Source organism: Zalophus californianus, chromosome 3, assembly GCF_009762305.2.
Source record: "Zalophus californianus isolate mZalCal1 chromosome 3, mZalCal1.pri.v2, whole genome shotgun sequence".
NCBI lineage: Eukaryota > Metazoa > Chordata > Mammalia > Carnivora > Otariidae > Zalophus > Zalophus californianus.
The window spans coordinates 60,838,906-60,863,506 of record NC_045597.1 but is presented as its reverse complement, the minus strand read 5'-3'; the positions used below and the strand labels follow the sequence as shown (position 1 = coordinate 60,863,506).

Below are 24,601 nucleotides of genomic sequence, written 5' to 3'. Positions count from 1 at the left end.
TCAAGCCTAAACCCAGCAGGAGAAGAGAAATAATAAAGATCAGAGCAGAAATCAATGAACTAGAAACCAAAAGAACAGTAGAACAGATCAACGAAACTAGGAGCTGGTTCTTTGAAAGAATTAACAAGATTGATAAAGCCCTGGCCAGACTTATCAAAAAGAAAAGAGAAACGACCCAAATAAATAAAAGCATGAATGAAAGAGGAGAGATCACAACCAACACCAAAGAAATACAAACAATTATAAGAACATATTATGAGCAACTCTATGCCGGAAAATTAGATAATCTGGAAGAAATGGATGCATTCCTAGAGACGTATCTACTACCAAAACTGAACCAGGAAGAAATAGAAACCTGAACAGACCTATAACCACTAAGGAAACTGAAGCAGTCATCAAAAATCTCCCAACAAACAAGAGCCCAGGGCCAGATGGTTTCCCAGCAGAATTCTACCAAACATTTAAAGAATTAATGCCTGTTCATCTGAAACAGTTCCAAAAACTAGAAATGGAAGGAAAACTTCCAAACTCGTTTTATGAGGCCACCATTACCTTGATCCCAAAACCAGAAAAGACCCCATCAAAAAGGAGAATTACAGACCAATATCCTTGATGAACATGGATTCAAAAATTCTCACCAAAATACTAGCCAGTAGGATCCAACAGTACATTAAAAGGATTATTCACGATGACCAAGTGGTATTTATCCCTGGGCTGCAAGGTTGGTTCAACATCCACAAATCAATCAATGTGAAACAATACATTAATAAAAGAAAGAACAAGAACCATATGATCCTCTCAATAGATGCAGAAAAAGCATTTGACAAAGTACAGCATCCTTTCTTGATCAAAACTCTTCAGAGTATAGGGATAGAGGGTACATACTTCAATATCATAAAAGCCATCTATGAAAAACCCACAGCGAGTATCATTCTCAATGGGGAAAAACTGAGAGCTTTCTCCCAGAGGTCAGGAACCTGGCAGGGATGTCCACTATCACCACTGCTATTCAACATAGTATTAGAAGTCCTAGCCACAGCAATCAGACAACAAAAAGAAATAAAAGGCATCCAAATCGGCAAAGAAGAAGTTAAACTCTCACTCTTTGCAGATGATATGATACTTTATGTGAAAAACCCAAAAGACTCCACCCCAAAACTGCTAGAACTCATACAGGAATTCAGTGGAGTGGCATGATAGAAAATCAATGCACAGAAATCAGTGGCATTGCCATACACCAACGACAAGACAGAAGAAAGAGATATTAAGGCATCAATCCCATTTACAATTGCACCCAAAACCATAAGATACCTAGGAATAAATCTAACCAAAGAGGCAAAGAATCTGTACTCAGAAAACGTAAAATACTCATGAAAGAAATTGAGGAAGACACGACACAAAGAAATGGATTAGAAGAACAAATATTGTGAAGATGTCAATACTACCTAGGGCAATCTACACATTCAATGCAATCCCTATCAAAATACCATCAACTTTTTTCAAAGCACTGGAACAAATAATCCTAAAATTTGTATGGAACCAGAAAAGACCCCAAATAGCCAGAGGAATGTTGAAAAAGAAAAAGCAAAGCTGGCGGCATCACAATTCCGGACTTCAAGCTCTATTACAAAGCTGTCATCATCAAGACAGTACGGTACTGGCACAAAAACAGACACATAGATCAATGGAACAGAATCGAGAGCCCAGAAATGGACCCTCAACTCTATCGTCAACTCATCTTTAACAAAACAGGAAAGAATGTCCAGTGGAAAAAAGACAGTCTCTTCAACCAATGGTGTTGGGAAAATTGGACAGCCACACACAGAAGAATGAAACTGGACCATTTCCTTACACCACACACAAAATTAGACTCCAAATGGTTGAAAGACCTCAATGTGAGACAGGAGTCCATCAAAATCCTAATGGAGAACACAGGCAGCAACCTCTTTGACTTCAGCCACAGCAACTTCTTCCTAGAAACACTGCCAAAGGCAAGGGAAGGAAGGGCAAAAATGAACTATTGGGACTTCATCAAGATAAAAAGCTTTTGCACAGCAAAAGAAACAAGTCAACAAAACCAAAAGACAATTGACAGAATGAGAGAAGATATATGCAAATGACATATCAGATAAAGGGCTAGTATCCAAAATCTATAAAGAACTTCTTAAACTCAACACCCAAAGAACAAATGATCTAATCAAGAAATGGGCAGAAGACATGAACAGACATTTTTCCAAAAAAGACATCCAATGGCCGAGAGACACATGAAAAAGTGCTCAACATCGCTCGGCATCAGGGAAATCCAAATCAAAACCTCAATGAGATACCACCTCATACCAGTCAGAATGGCTAAAATTAACAAGTCAGGAAACGACATGTTGGCGGGGATGAGGAAAAAGGGCAACCCTCCTACGCTGTTGGTGGGAATGCAAGCTGGTGCAGCCATTCTGGAAAACAGTATGGAGGTTCCTCAAAAAGTTGAAGATAGAGCTACCATACGATCCAGCAATTGCACTACTGGGTATTTACCCCAACGATATAAATGTAGGGATCCAAAGGGGTATGTGCGCCCCGATGTTTATAGCAGCAATGTCCACAATAGCAAAAGTATGGAAAGAGCCAAGATGTCTATTGACAGATGAATGAATAAAGAAGTGGTGTATATATATATATATATATACACACACACACACACACACACACATATACACACAATGGAATATTATGCAGCCATCAAAAGGAATGAATTCTTGCCATTTGCAATGACATGGATGAAACTGGAGGGTATTATGCTGGGTGAAATAAGTCAATCGGAGAAAGACATGTATCATATGATCTCACTGATATGAGGAATTCTTAATTTCAGGAAACAAACTGAGGGTTGCTAGAGTGGTGGGGGGTGGAGAGGGAAGGGGTGGCTGGGAGATAGACATTGGGGAGGGTATGTGCTATGGTGAGTGCTGTGTATTGTGTAAGACTGTTGAATCACAGACCTGTACCTCTGAAACAAATAATACATTATATGGTAAAGAAAAAAAAAAAAAGATAGCAGGAAGGGAAAATGAAGGGGGGAAATTGGATGGGGAGTCGAATCATGAGAGACTATGGACTTTAGAAACAAATTGAGGGTTCTAGGGGGAAGGGGAGATGGGTTAGCCTGGTGAGGGGTATTAAAGAGGGCACGTAGTGAATGGCGCACTGGGTGTTATATGCAAACAATGAATCATGGAACACTACATCAGAAACTAATTATGTAATGTAGGTGATTAATATTAACATAATAAAATAAAAAAAATAAAGTGGCAAAAAGTACAATAGCAATTCCATTCAGATGAATACAAAACAAAAAGAAAACAGTTTTAGGAAGCTCTGTTCACCTTCTAGATACTACCTGTGACTTGACTTTTTTCCTTTTTAAAAAATTGATATACAGCTGACATGTAACGTTATATTAATTTCAGTTGTATGACATAATGAATGCTTCAATACATGTGTATACTGGGACACGATCACCATCAACTTGCAACTTGTGCTCTTGATGTTCTATTCCTGCTCTGAAGTATAATTATAATACACTTTAAAAGGTGAACGTGCCCCGGGCAGTGGTAATCAAACATGAAGCAACAACTGGGTAGTCCCACCTGAGAATACACTGTGCCTGGTGAAGGTGCAGAGAGAGTGACCAGCAGCAGCACCGGGAGCTGGCTGGAAATGCAGGATCTCCGTCCCCACCCTGCACCTCCTGGACCAGGATCTCTGTAGGTGGGCCCCAGGAATCTGCGATTTTCATGCCTGCTGAAGTTTGAGAAGCACTGGCAGAGGGAATGTCTAGGCCCCTACTGGGTCCCCCAGAAAAGGACAGGGGACAGCACAACCAACATGCACTCATGAGTGAGATGTGTCTAGGATCATTGCTGGCCCCTGACCCAATAATAACTGGGAGCGGCAGTTACCGGATCTAAATCTCAGGGTGGGCATCTGCAGGGTCGGGGTTCGTATGGTCCCCTTTGGTAGAAATGCCTAGAGGGTAAAGTAAGGTACCGGAGTAGTTAGCCCCAGTAGCACCTTCTCAGCGAGCAATTAATGTTCATGATCACATCGTGATTACTTCTGGGCTAAACTCTTCCCTGTGTCTGCTCACACCCAGGCAAAAAGCTGACCAACTGGAGATGGTCTGCCCCTGTTTCTGGGAGCTAGGAGCAGAGGTGCCATACTACTGCTGTGTGTGTCTTTGGCTTTCGCAGAGACGCTGGCTGGGCCCTCCCTTCCTCTTCTAGGCTCCCCTGGGAGAAGGCCGCTCCCATGGCCTGATGGAGGGGCAGCGGGGCTCCTGTCAGCATGACCGCTGTTCTCTGTGTGGAAGAGAAGTGGGCCCTGGCGTGAGGGGCAGGGAGAGGCCAGGGGAGGCCATCCACACTTCCTCTTTGCCCTCTGCCCAATGTTCCATGGCTCAAGTCCCACTGGAGTCGGCCAGCATATACCACGGCCCAGTGAATGCTCCCCTCTGTGCCTCCCGGCCTGATGTCCTCCTCTGGGCCCTGGTCCCTCTGCGTCCCCCCTTGTCCTCCGTCTCCTCCTAGCAGCCATGCCCAGGCTTCTGCTGCTCCTCAGTCTGCCTCCACCGGGCAGGCCCGAAACCGCCCCAAGTCTCCCCCTTCTCCCCCCTTCCGTCTTTCCTTCTGTTACGCATTTGAACACCGAGTGTTGGATCTGTGCCAGACACTATTCGGGGCACGAGGGATACACCAGTGGGCAAATCAAATAGAGTCGCTGCCCTCAAGGTGCTTACGTTGAGTCAACATAGAGCATGTTAAAAGGAGGAAGAGCAAGCAGGGCCGGGAGCAGGGCTGCTGGTGAGTCTGCGCTTGAGAGCATAGGGGACAGGCTGGCCGGGCAGGCCTTGCTCAGGAGGGCTCATGGAGTGGAGACCCAGGGGCCTGCGGGAGCAGCCATGTGGCCACTGGGGTGGGGGTGGGGGTGGGGGAGGGCGGTGGTGGCCTAGGCAGAGGGGACGGAGAGGCCCAGGGTATTCTGAAGGGTGGACAGCGAGGCAGGGGGCTGGGCAGAGTGAGGCGGGAGAGGCGAGAACAGCGCAGCACCGGGCCTGCCGGCCACCCGGGAAACAGCTCATATTGGATGTGGGATGGGACGGGCGGCCCCCGGGGGTCTGGGCCAAGGAGGTGCAGGTCTCACTTATGCTTTGAAGGGTCCTCCAGCTGTGCAGTGGAGAATGGGCTGCAGAAATAAAGAGCCACTCAGGGGCTCCTGGGGCAATGCCAGTGGCCAGTGGCAGAGGTGGCAGTGGCGAGAAGCGGGCAGATTCTGCATGTATTCTGCAAGTGGAATAAACACAGGAAAACCTCAAAATGACTCTGGCGTTTTTGTCCTGAGCATCCGAAGAATGGTTTGCCTTTTTTTTTTTTTTTAATGATTTTATCTATTTATTTAAGAGACAGCAAGAGTGAGAGAGAGAGACAGCACAAGTGTGGTGAAGGGGCAGAGGGAGAAGCAGGCTTCCCGCGGAGCAGGGAGCCCGATGCGGGGCTCGATCCCAGGACCCCGGGATCATGACCTGAGCCGAACGCAGATGCTTAATGACTGAGCCACCCAGGCACCCCCAGTTTGCCTTTTCTTGGGTTGGTTTCTCCCCGGGTGCCCCCCTGCCCTCTGATGGCAGCCCAGAACCCTGACCACTGCCCCGGGGTCCAGCAGCTCTGCCTGGGCCTTTGTGCCTGTTGCTGTCCTGGGGCTCCCCTGGATATCCCGGACCCATGGCCACCCTCAGCTCAGCTCAGCTCAGGCATCGGTTCTGCTAAGAAGCCTCTCGTGACCCTCTGGCCCCTGGCCAGCATCAACCAACCCACCCTTTGTGTAACAACAGCTACCGTTCACTGGTTCATGGGTGCTGAGTGGCACCTCAAAGGCATTCTTTCTAAGTGTCTGAGTAACTCTGCAAAGTAAGAATTAGTATCCCAACTGTTCAGATTAGAAAACAGTCTTAGCAATGTAATGTCACATGTCTGGTGTCACTCAGCTAGTAAGTTAAGAGAGTTAGGGTCCAACCCCAATACATCTGACTCTGCAAAGCCTGTGCCACACACTACCCTGTAGGAGTAATTTAAATCACAGCACCTGGAACATTCTGCTGGATTTTTTGGTTTGCATGACTGCTGCCTCCACTGGATGGTGAGCTGCTGAAGGGAGTAGGGAGGGACAGTGTTGGTACAGAGGGGCTGTCCAGTAAATGTTGGCCAAAGTCTCTTCCTTCAACATGGGATCACAACCCAGACATAAGAGGCTGTAGGGTGGTTATGCACCCATTTGAGATTCATGGCTCTAGGTCCCCTTCCCTAACCTCAAATTCATTCATTCATTCATTCATTCATTCATTTGACAATCTATTAGAGACAGATAATATACAAGAAAATAGATACATATACAAAATAATTTTGGATAGTAGTAAGTGAAGAAAAAAAAAAGATAATATAATAGAGAGTGCCGGGGTCAGAGAAAGGGAGCTACTTTAATTGGGGCAGACAGAGAAGGCATCTCTGAAACCTGAATGATGAGAAGGAACCTGCCATGTGACGATCTTGGAGGAGATCATTCCAGGTGGACAGAACAGTAGGTGCAAAGGTCCTGAGGCAGGAGTGAGCTTGCTACATCTGAGGAACAGAAAGTAGGCCAATGTGGAAGGCATAAGGGAGCAAGAGGGGAGGGAAGTGGGAGATAAAGCTTGAGAGGTAAGTAGTGGCCAGCTGATGTAAAGCCTTAGGCCTTGGTGAAGATCTGGAAGGAATTGCAAGGGCTGCAAGAAGCCTCTGGAGAGTCTTAATCTTGAAAGAGACAGATCTGATGCACCTTTTCCAGTAATGCACATAAACACATGCACACAAACTGTGCTTAGGGTCCAAGGATGGCAGGTTCAAAATTTCTGCTGTAGAGTCTAGTTCTGGAGTGCATGGGGTGAATCATAACAAAACAAGCCTCACTTCAATGTTTGCTCTGTTCTTTCCAACCTCATAAAGTAGAAGAATGATTTGCTATGACCTCACAAAGAGCAAGCCTTTCTCTGCTTTCTTAAAAAATAAGTCTCACCCTGTGCATTGTTGGCAGAAGTAGAAAATGGCACAGTCGCTATGGAAAACAGTATGGTAGTTCCTCCCTACAAAAAATCAAACACGAAATTACCATCGGACCTGGCAATTGCACTTCTGGGTATATGCCCGAAAGAAGTAAAAGTAGGAACTCCAAAAGATATTTGTACACCCATGTTCATAGCAGCATTATTCACAATAGCCCAAAGGGGGATGCAACTCCAGTGTCCATCAACAGATGAGTGGATAAACAAAATGCGGCATATTCTTAAATGGAATATTAGACCTAGGAAGGAAGGAAATCCTAACCTGTGCTAACACATGGATGAACCTTGAAGACATTATGCTGAGTGAAATAAGACAGTTATGGAAAGACAAATACTGTATGATTCCACTTATGTGAGCTACCTAGAGTAGTCAAATTCATTTGAGACAGAAAGCAGAGTGCTGGTTGCCAGGGGCTGGGGGTGGAGGAAGTGGGGGTTGTTTAATGGGTAGAGTTTCAGTTTTGCAAGATGGAAAGAGTGCTGGAGTTTGGAGATGGTGGTGGTGATATTTGCACAAGAGTGTGAAGTACTTAACTGAACTGTACACTTAAAGATGGTTAGGATGGTTAAGTTTTATTGTTATGTGTATTTTACCCCAGTGGAACATTTTTATGAAGTCTCTGGAGCCCACTCAATCCCTCGATTGCATCCCCATCAGCATCTGTCTCCCCGCCCTCAACAGCGCTGGTGTTCCTGGTATCCCGAGATGGACTGTCTAGTCAAGCCCCTTGCTTTGTGAAGAAGACAAACTAGTTGGCGTGGATGAGACCTTAAAAGCTCTCCAGCGAAGAAAGTCCCAGATGTTGAGCCAGGCAACTCTTAACAATTCTGTGTGTCAGATTTCTTGCCTTTTAAATCTTACTTAAATCCTTTTGTTTTAAACTAATTTCCTCTTTTGCCTTATGCAGACACAAACAGCTGGTGACCATCCTCTATGAAAAGAGACTTTCAAAGACTTAGACGCCATTGTTAAATTACCTTGTTTCTCTGACGATGCAGAGCCATCTGCTTTCAACATCTCCCAGCCTAGAGCTGCAGTTGCGTTCTCGTTGTGGGACTGAGCTTTGGGCCCTCAGCTGTGCTTTTGTCTGTGTGTTTGGGGGGGACCCCGAATCATTTCTTAAGGAGAGCTTTGGCCCAGCCCATGGCATTCCCATGGCAGGCCTCCAAAGGAGGCAAGTAGCCTTCCACTGAGGCCTGTGCCCTTATCAGGTTCCTGGGAGCTCACTAAGAAGATGTCAGCACACGACTCAGATTGGCTGAGGTGCAGGACCTATGACTCTGCTTGACTAGCTACATGGTACAGGTGTACTACAGGCACTTGGCAGGGAATAAGAAAGCCAAGCTCACTGTTAACTATGTACCAAAAGCCTGCCTAAGAGAAAACAAATCTGGGGAGATTATCTGAAGATGTATCCCTCCCTCTGGGATTAAGCCAAGTCCTCAGGAGTGGTGGGGACCACTTTGTTTTGCCCACCGTTCCTCTGTGCAGTGGTTTTGCTGCGCTACACTTGGCCAGGCACTGTGGCCCACTCTGCAGGCACCATATAAGAAAGAGGTTTGTGAGGCCTTGGTGCAGTTATTCTAGAGGTACTGCTGAAGGTGGGCTGTTGACTCCACTGTGGACACGGGAAAGTGGGGGGCACTGCTCCCAGGACTCAGAACCACGAGTACTTGTGCATCTTAAACATGGTGTATTTTTACTTCATGGACCCTAAATCCTATCACTGATGATTGTACACTTTGTTTCTGCTGCTAGAGAACTTCAAGTCAAATATGGGGACTATTGATGGAAGAATGTTGTCCAACAGAACTTTCTGTAATGATGGAAATTTTCTATATCTGTGCTACCCATTATGGTAGCCACTAGCCGCGTGTGGTTTAGTAGGACTGAGAAAATGTCTTTTGTATTAAGACAGAGAAATGGATTTAGTAAGACAGAGAAACTGAATTTTGCATTTTAATTAATTCAAATTTTAAATTTAAATGGCCACATGGGGCTAGTGGCTACCAATTAGCTCTAGACACCATATGGGAAATGCATGTGGTTTGGATGTCACTTTTGGTTTATCCGACTTTCCTATCAATATATTCCATCTACTTCAAGTCCCTTTGCTGTCTAATTATTTTTATTAAACTTCTTGTCAGCTATCTTAAATCTTTTTAAAATGTGAGCTCTACTTATAAGTACAAAAAAAAGATAACATACACACATTCCCCATTTGACTAGGTACTTCTTCCCCCTTTTGTGCAAAATAGAGTAATTAATATGTTCATTTAAGGGAAGGGCGTCATTTACAGGAAGAGCATCCCCAACAGGAGTTGGGGAGAGGCCTTCTCTTCTGTTTCTCTGTTCCATTTCTTCAGCTGGGTGCTGCTTACACAAATGTTCAATTTGTATAAATTCATTGAGCTGTGTGTTTATGATATATGCACTTTTCCATATATTATTTATACTATTCTTCAATAAAAAGTAAAGGGAAACATCGGGCGCCTGGGTGGCTCAGTCGTTGAGCATCTGCCTTAGGCTCAGGTCATGATCCCAGGGTCCTGGGATCGAGCCCCGTATCGGGCTCCCTGCTCAGCGGGAAGCCTGCTTCTCCCTCTCCCACTCCCCCTGCTTGTGTTCCTGCTCTCACTGTCTCTCTCTGTCAAATAAATAAATAAAATCTTAAAAAAAAAAAAGTAAAGGGAAACATATAAAGAGAACCTGTTGGGTCCAAGGCACAATGTTAGTTTAGCTTTACAGGATATGGAAAGATTTACAGAACATGGACCATGACTCCAAAAAGCTGCACTTTAGCATCATCGAGCATTAATGCAAATTTCTAGGATGCATTTTTCCAGAGGGATCTTGGGCAACTTCTGATGCTAGCAACTCCCCACCCTCCTCTTCCTTGCTTCCCCCCCGATCAGGCAGTGCCAAGAAAGAGTTTTAGGAGGAGGAAGTCTTTCTTTCCATCTTAACAGATCTTAGGTCAAAAACATTCCAAATTCTTATAAAAGGCTGCGTAGCCCCCAGAAAAAAACCTTTCATCTTTTGTCTTCCAGAGGAATTAAATCAGAGGAGGAGGTCTCTGGAATATGGAATGTTCATGGGGCAGGATGAGGAAATAAAATTCTATCTATATTTTAAGCAAGCAACTAAAAACTACCAACCAAGATGCGTTCCAGCGTATAACTCCACCCAACTGAACAAAAACATTTATATTAAAAATTATAATTGAAAATATAACTCAGGAAACATATACTGCTAAGGACGATGTGGTTAAAAGGCATTCTCTCAGTGGGGTCCCTGTCCATGACTTAAATATCTTAATTTTGCTAAAGACTGAGACATAAATTTTTATACTTAAAAGTAAGTTAAAGAGCCAAGCAGGTGCATATTTCATGCTAGAGCAGAAGGTTGCTCTCTGCAGTGATTCAGTCCCAGTAACCTATACAAATGGGTCATCATCAAGAATTATGAGGGGGCTATTAGTCATTTCTGTCCACATTAATTTACCTCCTCGACATATTACTATATTGAACAAAGACCTGCATTCTTGAGACCCAAGATACAAATCTTTTTTCCTACTCTTTTCACACTTTAATGCTCGAACTTCATAAGCCTCCACCTGTACAGATTTTATAACCATTTAAATGTGTGATTCTTCTTCGAAATATTCTTTCAATGGTTCCTTTGAGCATGGTCCAGGCCAAGTTTTTATACTTTGTTCTTTCACTTACGTTATTACAGGCATCGAGCGAAAAAGTATTCTAATTACTGCCAAAAAAGGAAGAAGTCCCTTCAAAACAATCACATTTATTTATTTTGGTCTTTTAGTATAAACAAAATCCTTCCATTTACTTTTACTTATTTAACTGCATGATATTTTGCATACGGCATTGTGAGTCTTCAAACACAGAAGAATTTTGTTCTTACATTTCAAAAAAGACTATAGAGCAAATGCAAGCTAGCATTCGGTTCACTGAATAAAGTGATATTTAGTTTCTTATCTGTATAGTTCAAAGGAAAATCAAAAAATTATCTATGTCCTATAAACAGTAAATGTCTCAGAGGTGACCTTTCTGACTTGAGCAAAGTGGCCCAGCTGTAGTTTTAACCAGTTTTTTGACATGTGCCAAGTTCTCACTTCATTTTGTGATATGTGGATTACAGTTCTGATGTTTGATGTCAAAATCAAGTAAAACTATGAAGCTGTGGTTTGAGTGATTTGAGTAACTACTTGTGATTTCAGTAACTACGATCAGCACCTTTCAAGATAATGGCCCTTAATGCACTATCAACCTTCTCCTTCCAGGTAGCTAAATGGGAAAACAGAGATGCCTGAGCCAGACGTTTAAAAAAACAAAACAAAACAAAACAAAACAAAAAAAACAAAAACCGAAGTCCTATATGCTTGGACTTGTTTTACATGCTAATTCCAGAAAGCCTGGGTTTAGACAGCATTTATCAGGTCGGGCCAGGCGTGGGACATTCTTAAGTCTATGTGCTGAATTTTGAATTCTTGATAATTAATTAATAATGAATGATCCTGAAAGAGTGTTAGGCAACCACTGGAAGGATGGGAGGAGAAAAGGGGTCCAGGAACTGAATGAAGGATTAACCACAGAGGAACAGGGCAGTTTACTACACCCGTTCCCTTAAAATGTACTCATTCACCTCTTCCCAAGCTTACTGAAACCAAAAACTCCAAAGGCATCGCTTACTTCTTAAAATATTTATGAGAAAGTAATTTCTTAAGTGATCACTGGATTTTAACAACCTACTTACTGCCTAGCAGAAGGGTGGATGGATGGATGGTGGGGAGGCACGAGAGGAAAGAAGGAGACATCTATCTTCTCTCAATATATTCTACAGTTTTCTAAGAGCTGGGTTTTCCTGAAGGTTCTTTGTGGAAGTGAAGAATACACTGGTAAAAACTCCCTAAGTGTGAGGGAGTAGATTCAGGAATCTTAAATAGCAAGGTCCCTGGGATATAAGCTCATCTGCAATCCCCAAGGACCACAAGCATTCAGTGGCGGCTCAAACAGCAGGTGAAGAGGTGCCACAGAGGACCTGGCAGTTGCTTGCTGAGGCACACAGCCAAGGCAGCCAAGTGAAAACAACCAACGCAAAGAGCCCTTGATGCCTCTTCTGTTTAGGCAGCGTGCGGACACCTTGACTTTGTCTAAGAGCCAGACAGGGGGCCACGGATCCCTCCTTTTTCTTAACTCATTGCTCTTTACCAGGTACTGGGGTAACTGGGGTTTCTGGCAGAGCCAACCCACTTGTTTCTCTGTTCCCCACCCCCCCAAAAGACAGGGAGGTAGACACAGACAGAAAGACAGACTTCCCCCAGGTACCTGCAGGAGGATCTTGTTCCCGTCGAGGTCCTCTGTCTGCCAGCGGCCCTCACTGATGGGGCTGCAGGGGTTGGGCAAGAGAGGCACGAGCTCACCGATGTCCTTGACCCGGAACTCCAGCACCGAGGAGTCGGTAGGGACGGGGGTCTGGTCACAGGGTAGCCTTTTCAGGGAGAACTGGATGTCCACATCCAGATTGGAGAAAATGGGGAAGATGCAGAAGTCCGTCTTCCTCTGGCTGGGGCTGCGCCGGAGGATCAGCTCGTAGAACTTGAGGATGTCGGCGTAGTTGTCATGGCGACAGTAGATAGTGAAGCGCACGATTTCCTTGCCGTAGTGCACGGGCCGAATGGCCCACAGCGCGGTCCCGGGGGCCAGCGTGAAGAAGTCCTGGCTGCAGGGCAGGTAGGGCAGGAACCTGCCGGGCACGCGCTCCGTGTGGTGGTGGCGCCAGGGCGGCCGCTGCAGCGTGCGGTGCAGCTGCAGGATCTGCTCCTCGCCATACTCCTCCTGAAGGAAGAGAACCACGGCCAGCGCCGGCTGCGCCACCTTCCAGGGCTTCCGCCGCCGCCGGGACGCCCGCCTTTCTGAGACCCGGAACAGCTGCAGGTCTGGGTGGATCCAAGCCAAGACCTTGTCGATGGCCTCCTGCAGGGGTTGGGATTCCCCCGGGTCTGCAATGATGTGGATGCTAACCAGGAAAGGGTCCTGCGCCTCCTCCACCGAGAGCTCACCTAGAGGCACAAGAAGAAAAACAAACGATGACTATGTCATTAAAAGTATCCTGTGATGACAAGCAAGGCAGTGACAGGAAGAGAAGCTAAGGGCTCACTGAACTGACTCTGCGATCATTAGGATTTTCGGATCCCAAGTTTGCCCACAAAAACCCTGGCAGCCCAAACACGAGAGAAGTATTATTGCTAGGAATAGCCCCCAAAGTGGGCAGGGCTAGGAGAACCGCCCCCCGCACTGCACCAGGTTGAGTGTACTTCCAGTCAAATCTCCACTGATCTGGAAGGGATAACACGGCCATTAGAAAAGATGCTGTCGCGTTCAGGGTATACCATTTAATATTTCCCAAAGCAACTGCAGGGCCTTACCCCCCAAATGGTCCCTCTACCACTGCACTCCTCGGATTTGCTTTTTGCATTGGTTTTTCTTGTTCATTCACTTCACAAACATTTATGGAATCCTTTCTTCATGCCTCATGCTAGGTGCTGTGCTGACAGATAAAGCCCTGGCTGGAGAGGCATACGGCCAACAGTGGACTGATGCTGGGGTGGTCTGGTTGTGACCATCTAGCTGCTGGAAAGAACGATACGGAGGAACACGGGGGTGAGGCAGGGTAGGAGGCACAGTGTTCTTGCTGAGGCCACTTACTGGGGCTGTGGTTTGGGCTGGGGGAGCATGGTGGGACCATTGCTGTCTGTGGAATGCTGTCTTTGGGCTTCTTCTCAGGCCACGTCCACCCAGAAGCCCACACATCTTGAATGGTTTGTTTACCCTCCCGATGTCTCTGGCAGAAAGAACATCTGGAAGCACTGAATTCCAAGGGTGAAGTTGACCATTTAACTTGGCAACACTATCCTGCAGGGTGAACAGTTTGCTGGCCACACTGGCGTATTTCTAATTCAGAAATATTCAGCATATTTTCTCAGATAACATGATCAGAGGCTTGTTCTTTTAAAAGGTGACTCTATTTGCATCTTTACAGGCTTTACGACTCATCCAAGGGAAATCAAGAAATCTTTAGGTCTATTGTGACTTGGGGGGCTAGATTCAGCTAGAATGTAGATCTGTCATCACACACATGCCTCACAATGTCCACTAGGGTATTAGGTAGAAGTCAATCATGCAGTCAATAATGTTTGAGAAGTGTGATGTGCTTTTAGGAACAATAACCTCAATCAATTTACAGGATAATTTTTTTTCTAGCTTTGTAAGACATGCCAAATGGGCTTGCAGGTATATTTCATCATATTCATCTGTGATAACATAGTTTCAATTTTGTTGGATCAAAACCTGTCTGAATTTTCATCTCAACTCTGTTAAATTATTTCACTTGGGAATAGTTAATTCAGTTTGTTGTTGCCCTTCTTATTTACTCATTTATTTACACATTTGTTGAGCAATCAATATGTATCAGGCACTGGAGAGACAAGGAAGCTGGTATCATCGAGTCTTATGGGAGTCTGTTTACATAGCCTCCAGTGTGAATAGTGCTGCTCCCTTAGAGTTGTGCAGTGTACAACCTGCACACCCACAGCAGTAGCCCTCTGAAGAACCATAAGCCACAAATAACTTCATAAACACAGTCATAAAAAATTAAAATTCAATCTGATATGTGCCTATAGGAAATACAGTAGAGTAGCATTTTAGGCAGGGGTGAGATTCTAAAGTCACCCTGAAGTAAAAATTACCCAGAGACAATATTACCCCTGAAAGTCCCTTGAATTTCCAATATAGCATTGAAGGTCCTACTTGCAGCAAGACAATGCAGCCAGATAGGTGTTCCTCTGGCTGAATGGCTTGTGTTATAAAAGAATAGTCTTGCATCAGTAAGCACTAGACCCCCACTCAGCAGGCTGTGCCTTTCACCCTACAAGAGGCTTCTGAAACATAAGGATGACCAAGGTAAAAGCAAAGTCAAGTCTTAGTACTTCCATGATCATGGACTAGAATGGTAGGGCATTGTTCAACCCCCGCCCCCTCTGGCTGAGCATGTAGTCTTGAATTTGTATGAGTTAAATATGAGCATGATGTAATTCCAATTTACTACCACGGGACAAAGGAAGGAGCAACGTTTCCTCCAGAGTGCTTCTGGGGAGGTTTTCTGGAGGAGGCACCACGTGAACTGGGCCTTGAAGGGTAAACATCTCACTCATAATAACCTCAAACATGGGGGAGATCACTGCAGGAAGAGGGAAGATGGTTTATGAAGGCACAGAACTGTACAAAAAAACAAGCACATTTGGAAGGGGGTGGTGAGTAATTCTGAAACATGGCAACAGATGCAGCAGGAAAAATGGACTAGCACCAAGTTATAGAGGGCTTCAGCTCAATTTGGTAGTGATAAGGGGCAGTGGAAAGTTTTAATAAAGGGACGTGGGGCACTAGTCGGGGGAGCAAAGTAAGAAGTCAGAAGATGAGTAAACAGTCTAGACAAGAGATCACCAGACTTGGCAGTAGAGGAGATTGCATTATTGGCCCTCATTCTTTATCTTGCCCTGTCTCCTTGCTCTCTGCCCTGGGACTTTATAGTTCCTCCCACTATTGGGTGAAGTGCATTTCCCCACCCTTTGACTTCGGACACCATCAACCATATGCCTAACTGTGGCCAACAGAAAGACACAGTGGTGACGTGTGTTTGGGCCTGCCTTCTTGTGCTTCTGACATGTCCATGAGAAGCTAGCCCATTGGTTTCCTGGTTCCAGAAAGCAGGAAGAGATATACATGGATCACAGCTGCCCAAGCTGAGCCCAGTCTGTATTAGCCAACCTCAGACACCCACAGAAACATGGTAAGAGCCACCTCGCTGTGCCTGCTCTAGAGCAGCTGACCCAAGATATATGAGAAACAAGAAATGACTGTTGTTTAAGCCACTGTTTGGGGGTGGTTGTTATACAGCAATACTTACAGGTATAGGAGGAGTCAGTGGGTGTTCAGAAAAGGCACAGATTCCCAGGCTAATTAGGAAGCACAGGTGACTTGGCTTGGAGCCCACAGGCCTGGGGTGGGGAGCAGGAAAAGCAGGAGAGGAGTGTACCTTGACGTTTCTGGTTGGATCCTGACACGTAAGTAAGAGATATGGAATAGAGGAAGCAGGGCAGATTTGTGGGTAAAGATAAGGAGTTCCACTTTGGCCATGTTGGCGTGAGATGCCGGAATGACTTCCAGGAGGGATGTCCTGTTAGCAGTGGGACCTGTGCACTGCTGAGCTTGTGGGCTGAATTTTAAGGATGGATCAGTTACCTTTAGACTGTATTCTTGCTTTTATGTGGTTATCTAATACATGTGTGCTCCCATATAAATCTGAATCAGTGAAAATTCATCGTGATGGTTTAAAAAACAATCAGAATTCCTGGACTCTTGTGGTCCTTCTCTTTGTTTGCTCTTCTGCTCACCTGACTACTTCCTGTTTCATTGAACATTATCAGCAGAAGGTGCGGTTGAAACAAAAATAGTGGTAAGGCAAAACAATGCCATTTTCCACCAGTCAGTAACTCCAGGAAAGGTAGGAGAAAGTACCACAATCAAATAAAATGCATATTTCGCTTTTTCATGGTGGCCTGATCTCCCAACAGTGGGGACATGTGACTTTGCTAAACATTAATGAAAGCTCAGTTCAAATGGAAACAGGTAGAAAGGCTTTGAAGGATTTGGGGGATGAAGAAATTTACTTGAGAAAATTATAGATGATTTCTGTGAGAGGAAAAAAGGACATACGGAGTCAAAAGAATGTTTGGGAAAAGACATTGTCAGAGCAGTGAGGCAGCCCTGTTAAGACCATGCGCCCGTTCTCAGGGTGTGCGCGTGGCCACGTACATGGAGAGACGTTAGCTTAACACATGCATGATGTTCACTGTGGTCCCCACTTTCTCCACGTTCTACATATATGAACTCATTGAATCCTTAGAACAACCCGGGGGGGGGGGTGCTATTATTGTTCCCATTTTAGAGAGCAGAAAATCGAGGCACAGAGAGGCGAGGTAATCTGCCAAGGTCACATGGCATCTGAGGTCTGTGTGCACAATCACAAGGGTTCTGTAGAGAAGTGTGCTTACCCTCTCATCTGTATTTATTTCATAGCAGAATGAGCAGCCGCCCCTCCCCATCGTTTCTGGCCACATTGCTACTGCCTCACCCCTCTCTGCTGCACTCCTGCCTCCTCCTGTCTGGCTGGCTTCTCAGCCGCCAGCCAATAGCTCCCTGTCTTGGACATCCATTTACATCTCTTTTGTCTGGCCCTGGGTGTCTGAGGAAGCATAACCCAGAAACCGCCTCCCCAAAGGCACACGCCCAGGTCTTTCTATGAGAACCGCCCTCTCAGGCTTGCAGACAAGCGTGAGAAGCCTGCGTGTGGAGAGGCCCCGGGTGAAGTAGCTTCCAAGTCTCCAAGACAGAGTTGTCGGGGTGCTCGGTGTCAGGACACCTCTATCAGCCACACAAAGGTTTCCCAGAGAGCAGTAACAAAGGCCATGCTGAAGCCTGCGCGGATCAGTGAATGTTGACAGCTTTGCAGAAAGGCAAGATGCCCAGCCTCGGGGCAGGGTGGGGCATGGAGAAAGGCGTCTGACCAAGCACCAACTCGCCTGGGCAGCTTGGGATGCAGCCAAGGGCAAGCAAGGAAGGAAGGAAGATGAAGACCCGACCCCCGAGCTCCGTCTGCACTGCATGAACCAGGGCGATCAAAGTGGCTAAAACCCTACCCTGAGAAGAATAAAGAGAATGAGTGGTGGCATTAATATGCTCCAGCCATCACCAGCATGTGCCCACTGCACGAGGCCCTAAAATAAACAGGCTCAAACCGTCACTAGGTGCTAGGGTTATATACACCCCAAAGAAAACGTGCCTCCTGGAGCCAGATAGGAAAGCAAGTATTTGAGGGGAAGGAGAGAAAATGTGAATAATTAATTGTCATGGAAAGCCTACCGCTTCCCTGGAGAAGCAGAGACACCGTGACTGTGGGATATGCTCTGCCTTTATCATATCTATTACATGTCTTCTCGAAGGACCTCAGAGAGCACCTGTTCACTTAGGGCAAGACACAGACCAAAAACGAACCAGGCAACAGACTTCCCCAGGGCTGGTTGGAAGAGGGGAGCTGTTCACAAATTTGCAAGTATTAACAAAGATTTCAAGATTACTGTGCTTCCTGAGCAGAGAAGGAAGATTCTTTCCCATGGGATTAGAGACAATTAGATTTTTCCTTTGATAATGTGAAACAAAAACCAACTTAAAGTAAAGCAACTGCATGAGTCAGGCCTTCTATAAGACAGGTATACTGTGAACCTGAGTATTTGTTACATTTCTCCCCAGTGTGTCACATCTCCTGTATATCCCTTTTGTGGTCTCTTAAGTTTAAAAGAAAACAATTTAAACAATAATAATCATGTGTTAAATTCTTATTATTTGCCAGACGCTGTCCTAACGGCTTGACAGATATTACCTCATTTAATTTAAAGCAACACTGTGTTTTTGCCCCATGTTGCAGGGGAAACACTAACAGATTCGACAAGGGCCATCCAGCTAGAGGAGAGTGGGGTCTCCGCAGTCCGCGCGTGCGCCTTCTCTGCTCTCTAGCCCGCCATCCTTGGTTTGTGTGCCTGGGCTCTGAAACTGTGGCTTAGCTCCTTCAGGCCATGTGGGCAGGAGAGTCTACGGTGAGTGGATGACCATTATGCGGGGGCAGTTTCTGGCAACCCCTGAGCTGCAGGGACATCCTAAGCTGTCGTCTGGTAAAGGTGTGGGTGGGGACTGAGGTGCTTCCGCCTGTGGACAGACATCCTGATGCCAGACCTCCCACTCGACTGCCTGAGCCGGGACTCCTCGCCGCCGTTCTCCGCACCCCTGGGCTTCACACCAGCCTTCCCATGCGGTCTCCCACTGCCTGGTGCCTGCCAGGTTGGCCCTCCTCCCAGAACTGGCAAACTAGCACGTGTCCCCAAAGCACTTGCTTCTGAGCAGCAGGTATGTCTGCTTGAAAGTCCAGACCTCTCATTCCAAATGGAATGCCTGGCCAACTCTTAGGATACAACAAGTGCAGAGACCTCTTTCTAGAAGTTCTGGGCAAGGGTTGATGTCTCTGCCATCTTAACCGCCATGTACCACGGACAATTTGCAATTCAACTGCAATCATTTATTTGATCAAGCAGTGTTTACTGAACACCCACTATGTCCTGGGCCCTGTAGGATACAGTGGGGAATAAAAGAATCTCTGCCTTCCTAGAACTTATAATCTAGTTGGGGGGAGTCACAAGATAAGCAAATGCATAAGATGAAGTCAGGTAGCTCAGGGCAAGACACTTCATTGAACAAACCCATAATGAATATGGTATATCGTAAGAGATTTCCGAGGTGGCAGCCATAACCATTTACCATCAGCTGAATAAACGGCCAGCACCAGTGCCCCATAAGCCCCCAGGAGGCTAAGAGAGTCAGACCAAGGGCACCTCCAGATGCTGTAGGTGCTTGGTTTAGGGAATTTGGCCCTGGAGCTTGGCTCAACATTCTCTAACTGCACATGCATGAGGCTGAATAAACTCCTTATTTGCATTTCTAAAGCCCCGCTCTATGGCACTGAACAATTCAGGGCCTTGGATACTTGGTTTGGTCGAGCAGACCCTCATGACTGAGTGGCAGAACACCCAGGTGAGGTAGTGGACCGGGTATGCCACAAAGACATGCCAGGCGCGGGCTGCCACTGTGAAGAAAAATTAAGCCAACAAGCAGGAGGCAGAGGGGTTCCAGAGTGGTGAACACAAACCTCACTGCATTGTGAGGTGCCACAAAAGGGCCAACCTCCCCCCCCATTAAACTGCCTGGTCTTCCCGGAATGCCTGAAGAAAATGCTCCCAGAGAGGGGCTTCCAAATTCCTTCTCCGGAGAGTCTATTCATCCAGAATGTAATGAATAACCTGCCTTCATCTTTCTTTTTTTTTTTTTATACAGTCCTTTTTTTTTTTAAGCTAGTTTTTCGAACCTCTGAACTAATGAAAAAATTGAAGCAATCCCCTTTGCCCCTGCCCACACCTAAGATAAGATCTCAGACTTTCTCAATTCCTAGTAATTTTATGATTTTGACAAGGCTTTTGATCTGATCTGCAACTCTGGGCCGTGAAAGTGGCAAGGCTGGCCCCAGCACCAGCCCCAGCTCAAGTCAAAAGTAGATGCAGGGTGGGCATAGTGAGACCCTGATGGCAACATGGTGACAGGCAGAGTTTTTAACGCAGGGGATTAAAAAACTGCATTCATGATATGGATAAAAAGCTTCTCTTCTCTTTGGCCTGAATCCACAGCACTGTCTTGTAATTGAAGAATTATAAGGCTGACACGGTTAAGCCAAAACCTCTATTTTCATTTGTCAGAGGAAAACAGTGTGGAATCTTTCTGATCCTTAGGTCTTTTACAGCTCTAACTATAGTTATCGGACTGCTCGCTCCATTCTCACCATCTGTTGCAGAAACAATGTCAGAGATCTGGATGTGTGAGCTCATTCACACTCTTGAGCTCATTCGAAACCAGGACACTATTGAGAAAGAAATAATAGAGAAAGGAAGGCAGATTCTTGAGATACCCTGCATTTTTTCCCCCACTTGAAAATGGGACATCCATTTTATTTTGTGTGGCTTTCTAAGTTCCATTCTGAAGCAAACCTCCGGATGGGAAGAGGAGTGGGGAAGCCAAGGCCAGGCACGAACCAGAGAGTCATGACAAAGACACCTCGAACTCCGACACAGCTTGACATAAATTCTGGAAGGGGACCAGAAGGTTGATATGTAATTAGAAGGTAGAAAAGCAGCTAGCAACACTTAACATATCTAGCATAGTTATCTAAGCCCTTAGGATTGTAATGATTTTGAAAGTTTATGAGAAGGTAACATAGGTCTGATGAACACCAAAGTCCAAAGCTTAATAATGTAAGAAAAATAACTTTTATAAAGGTAAAGGGCTCAAAGTGACAGAAGAGATGCTAGCATTTCACACAGAATCCTTTCTTCTACTCAGTAATTTCCATGTGTTCTCAACCACTTCATATATATCTTGTCATTTTCACCAGTAGCAAAGCCATGCCAGGACTTCAGTAAAATTCTGCAGATTTGGAGATGAAGCAGCAGGGCTTGCAAACAACAGGATTAGAATATTCCTCTTGTTTTGAGACGTAAAATATATCAATCCAAACAAAACAGACCAAAGAGGAGGATGGTAACCAAAAGCTATCCCAAGGATTTGTTTATCAATGGACCCCAGACCTCTACCACCACTAGGGCTGGGGGCAGGAATCCTCCCAATTATAGTAATTAAGATTTGTTTTACAAAGGGATTTATTTTGGCAGGATGCTGAGAAATCAAACAATTAGCTATTACAACTGTTCTAGGAAGAAGCACTACATAGGTGCTTATAAAATATATCCTGACTGCCACAGTAGAAAAACCAGTGCTGAGATCTGGTGCTGGCTTTGCTCATGATCAAACTAGCAATGTAGGAAATGGAGCCTAGGGACTCTTTTTTTGGCTTAAAATTCAAGAAAATATTCAAATGCTTGACCAATCTGAATAGGACACTGACATGTTCCTGGTCCTTGTATCTGTTTCCTTAGAAATTATGTACTTTACAGCCCTTTGAAGAGCAAGCTTACTGGCCATGACTAGAAAATTAGAGATGGCTGAGGCATTTAGTCTAGCCTCCTCATGTCACAGATGAGGTCTGGCAACTTGACCTTGTTGACTTGCAACTCAATGGCAGATCTTGGAAGAGAACAAACATCTCCCAAATTCCCCATTTGGGGCTTTCCCTTACCTCTGAAGTGCCTCCTCTTGCTAATAGCCCCAAGGACTGCAAAGCAGGGGACATGGTCCCTTCTAGAGCTCACAACCTAACTGAGGGAGCAAGATGTTCACACACGAGAGAGATAAGAAAAACATGAAGTGGGAGATATGTTCTAAATGACATAGCAGACGAATTTCAGAGAGGATAGCCAAAGTTCCCCTTTCCCACAATTTTCTTACTGGCTTGTGGCCCTTCACCTGCAGAGTCTGGGCTGTTCATTGCTTCTGGGAGGGTGTGGGCAGATAGATCGATTAATCAAGTTTCTGAATTCATATATATTTTTCAGATCACAGCAGAGAGAAGAGTCTTGAAGGGCAAGGCTCTCTATTGCAAGGGCTGGGGTTTTGGAGACAGAAAAGGCTTTCTGAGCTAAGAAAAGCTAAAAACTTAAAGCAGAGGGCTTGCCCCATGAATCATAGCACAGAAGAACGTGTAATGCTACGGTGGTCTTTCCAGCTCAGATGATGCCAAGTTGGGGCTTCTGGTGGAAGGAAGAAGAGTGGAAGGGACCTGACCAAAGTCTGAATGCCAGAAGGTTTCCAAGAAAGGATCATGTTCCAACACTTCTGGGCTCAGCACCACAGGGACGGGGGTCCCAGAGCAGAACACACCTGTGCCTTCACTTGCTAGGCATGAGGGCAACTCAGGAGTGACGTTCAACTTGATTATAAACACAGCAATTCTACTGTTACACTTGAGCATGTGATTGTGAAAATTCCTTCCCTAATAGGAGGTTCATACAGAGTTCTCCACAGATAGTAGAAAGTGTTAGAATGCGACTCCATAAGCATGCCAGCTCATAGAAAGACGCGTCCAGCTTCTGAGTCCAGGTTGTCTGTGACACACACACATTTTAGCCTCACTGTGCTCCAGCCTGAGGCTGTGAAACAGTAAAAATGAGTCACAGAGGAAGCCCAGCTCTCCCTGTAACGGACACAGGGAAGACTTCTCACAAGGACAGAAGAGTCTTCTGCACAGCTCAGTGGCACTACCCTTTTGTACTAACAACAATGTCAGAAGATGCCAGGTGACATAAAATCGCAAGGGGGAGTGAGAGCAAATGGAATATTCCCTCCCTTCCATAACCAGTATGTTGTACAAAAGAGAAGTCTGATCAACATGGAGGAAGGAGAGAAGGTTTACAAAGAAGGGAAGAAGGAAGGAGGACCGGTGGGATCCTCTGCTTTCTTAATCAGTGTCCAGTCTGAATATGGTAAACTTTAGTGGGTCCGACCTGGCTTTTTGCACAATATTCCCCAAATATGTCCAACTTGTAACATCATCGGAAGTTAATGCCAACAGTACCGATGTTGAATAAAGATGGAGATTGTCCACCGGAGTGGGAAATACGTTCCATAAAGCCTGTGCAGAGTACTGATGGCTTTTGCTGGCTGGTACCACTGCCTAATGTCACAGTAAATGGTACCATACTTTTCATGAGAAATACAGACAAGACTTCAAGTTGTGGGTCTCCAAGACCCAGGAGTCTCCCTGTCTATCACCTACTCTTCAGAGCACTTTTGCCCATTGTTACTGTGTGTGTGTGTGTGTGTGTGTGTGTGTGTGTGTGTGTGTGTGTATCCATCTGTATTGTTTTTCATTCACAAAAATCACCATTTTTATGAGACCCTGGTGCTCTCATCCATGCCACTGGGAGAGTGAAATGGTACCTTTAGAGAATGACCTGGCAGGAAGCATCAGAAGCTTGAAAAAGTAAACAACCCGTTTTACCTCAGCAATTCCACTTGAAGGAATTTATCCTAAGGAAATAATGAAGAATATACACACAAGGACTTGTATACAAATAATCCTGGCAATGCTGTTTATATTAACAAAAAAGTAAATATAACCTATAGTACCAACAACAGGGCACTGGTGAATATACAGAAACATAATGGAATACCATATATTCAAACTATTGTAGAAGTTTACTGATATCAAAGAAGTTCATATATGCTTAATTAGAAAATGGGACTATAAAACTATACAATACTATTTTTGCTAATAATATATATCTATAGTAATACAGGTGCTCAGAAAAAAATCGATAAAAGCAGACACCAAATTATGATTATTGCTTGTTTCTAGATGGCAGGAATCTGAGTTTTCGTCTTTTTGCTAATTTGTATTTTCTGATTTTTTGACAATGACTATATATTATTTGAGTAATAATAATTATTTTAAAATTGGGAAAAGCACCAAGCATGTTAGGAATGTGGGATGGAAGCTATTCACTTGTGTTCTCTCCCTTGGTGGTGGCTGGTGGCGGGGGGGGGGGGGAGTGTCCCAGTGACCCTGGTAGACCAGCTGTCCCTGAAGTGTCACATCAGCTTCTCAGGGAAAATGTAGTTGTGAGAAGTCTTCCTTCATTTTTCTTTCATATCCTGGACAGAAACCGACAATCTCTATGTAGTTGAAATCACACAATTAAAACTTATCTTTGGAGCCAGTAGGACTACACCATATTTTTGGGGGAATGGATGCCAGTGTAAGAGCATCAAAGGAGTTGTCTCTATGGTATATTGTCTTCACCCTTTGATTTCCTGTGTGTATCTTTG

The 24,601-nt window shown here is 45.2% G+C and overlaps 1 protein-coding gene across 1 annotated transcript in view; it reads right to left on the bottom strand.

Annotated features, from left to right (window-relative positions):
* Nucleotides 1-24,601, bottom strand: part of FAM124A (family with sequence similarity 124 member A) — a 114,328-nt gene that overhangs the window by 73,506 nt on the left and 16,221 nt on the right. Inside the window, exon 3 of the mRNA XM_027588064.1 lies at nucleotides 12,494-13,227. Within this exon, the coding sequence (XP_027443865.1) occupies nucleotides 12,494-13,227 (734 nt within the window). The remainder of the gene's footprint in view (nucleotides 1-12,493; nucleotides 13,228-24,601) is intronic.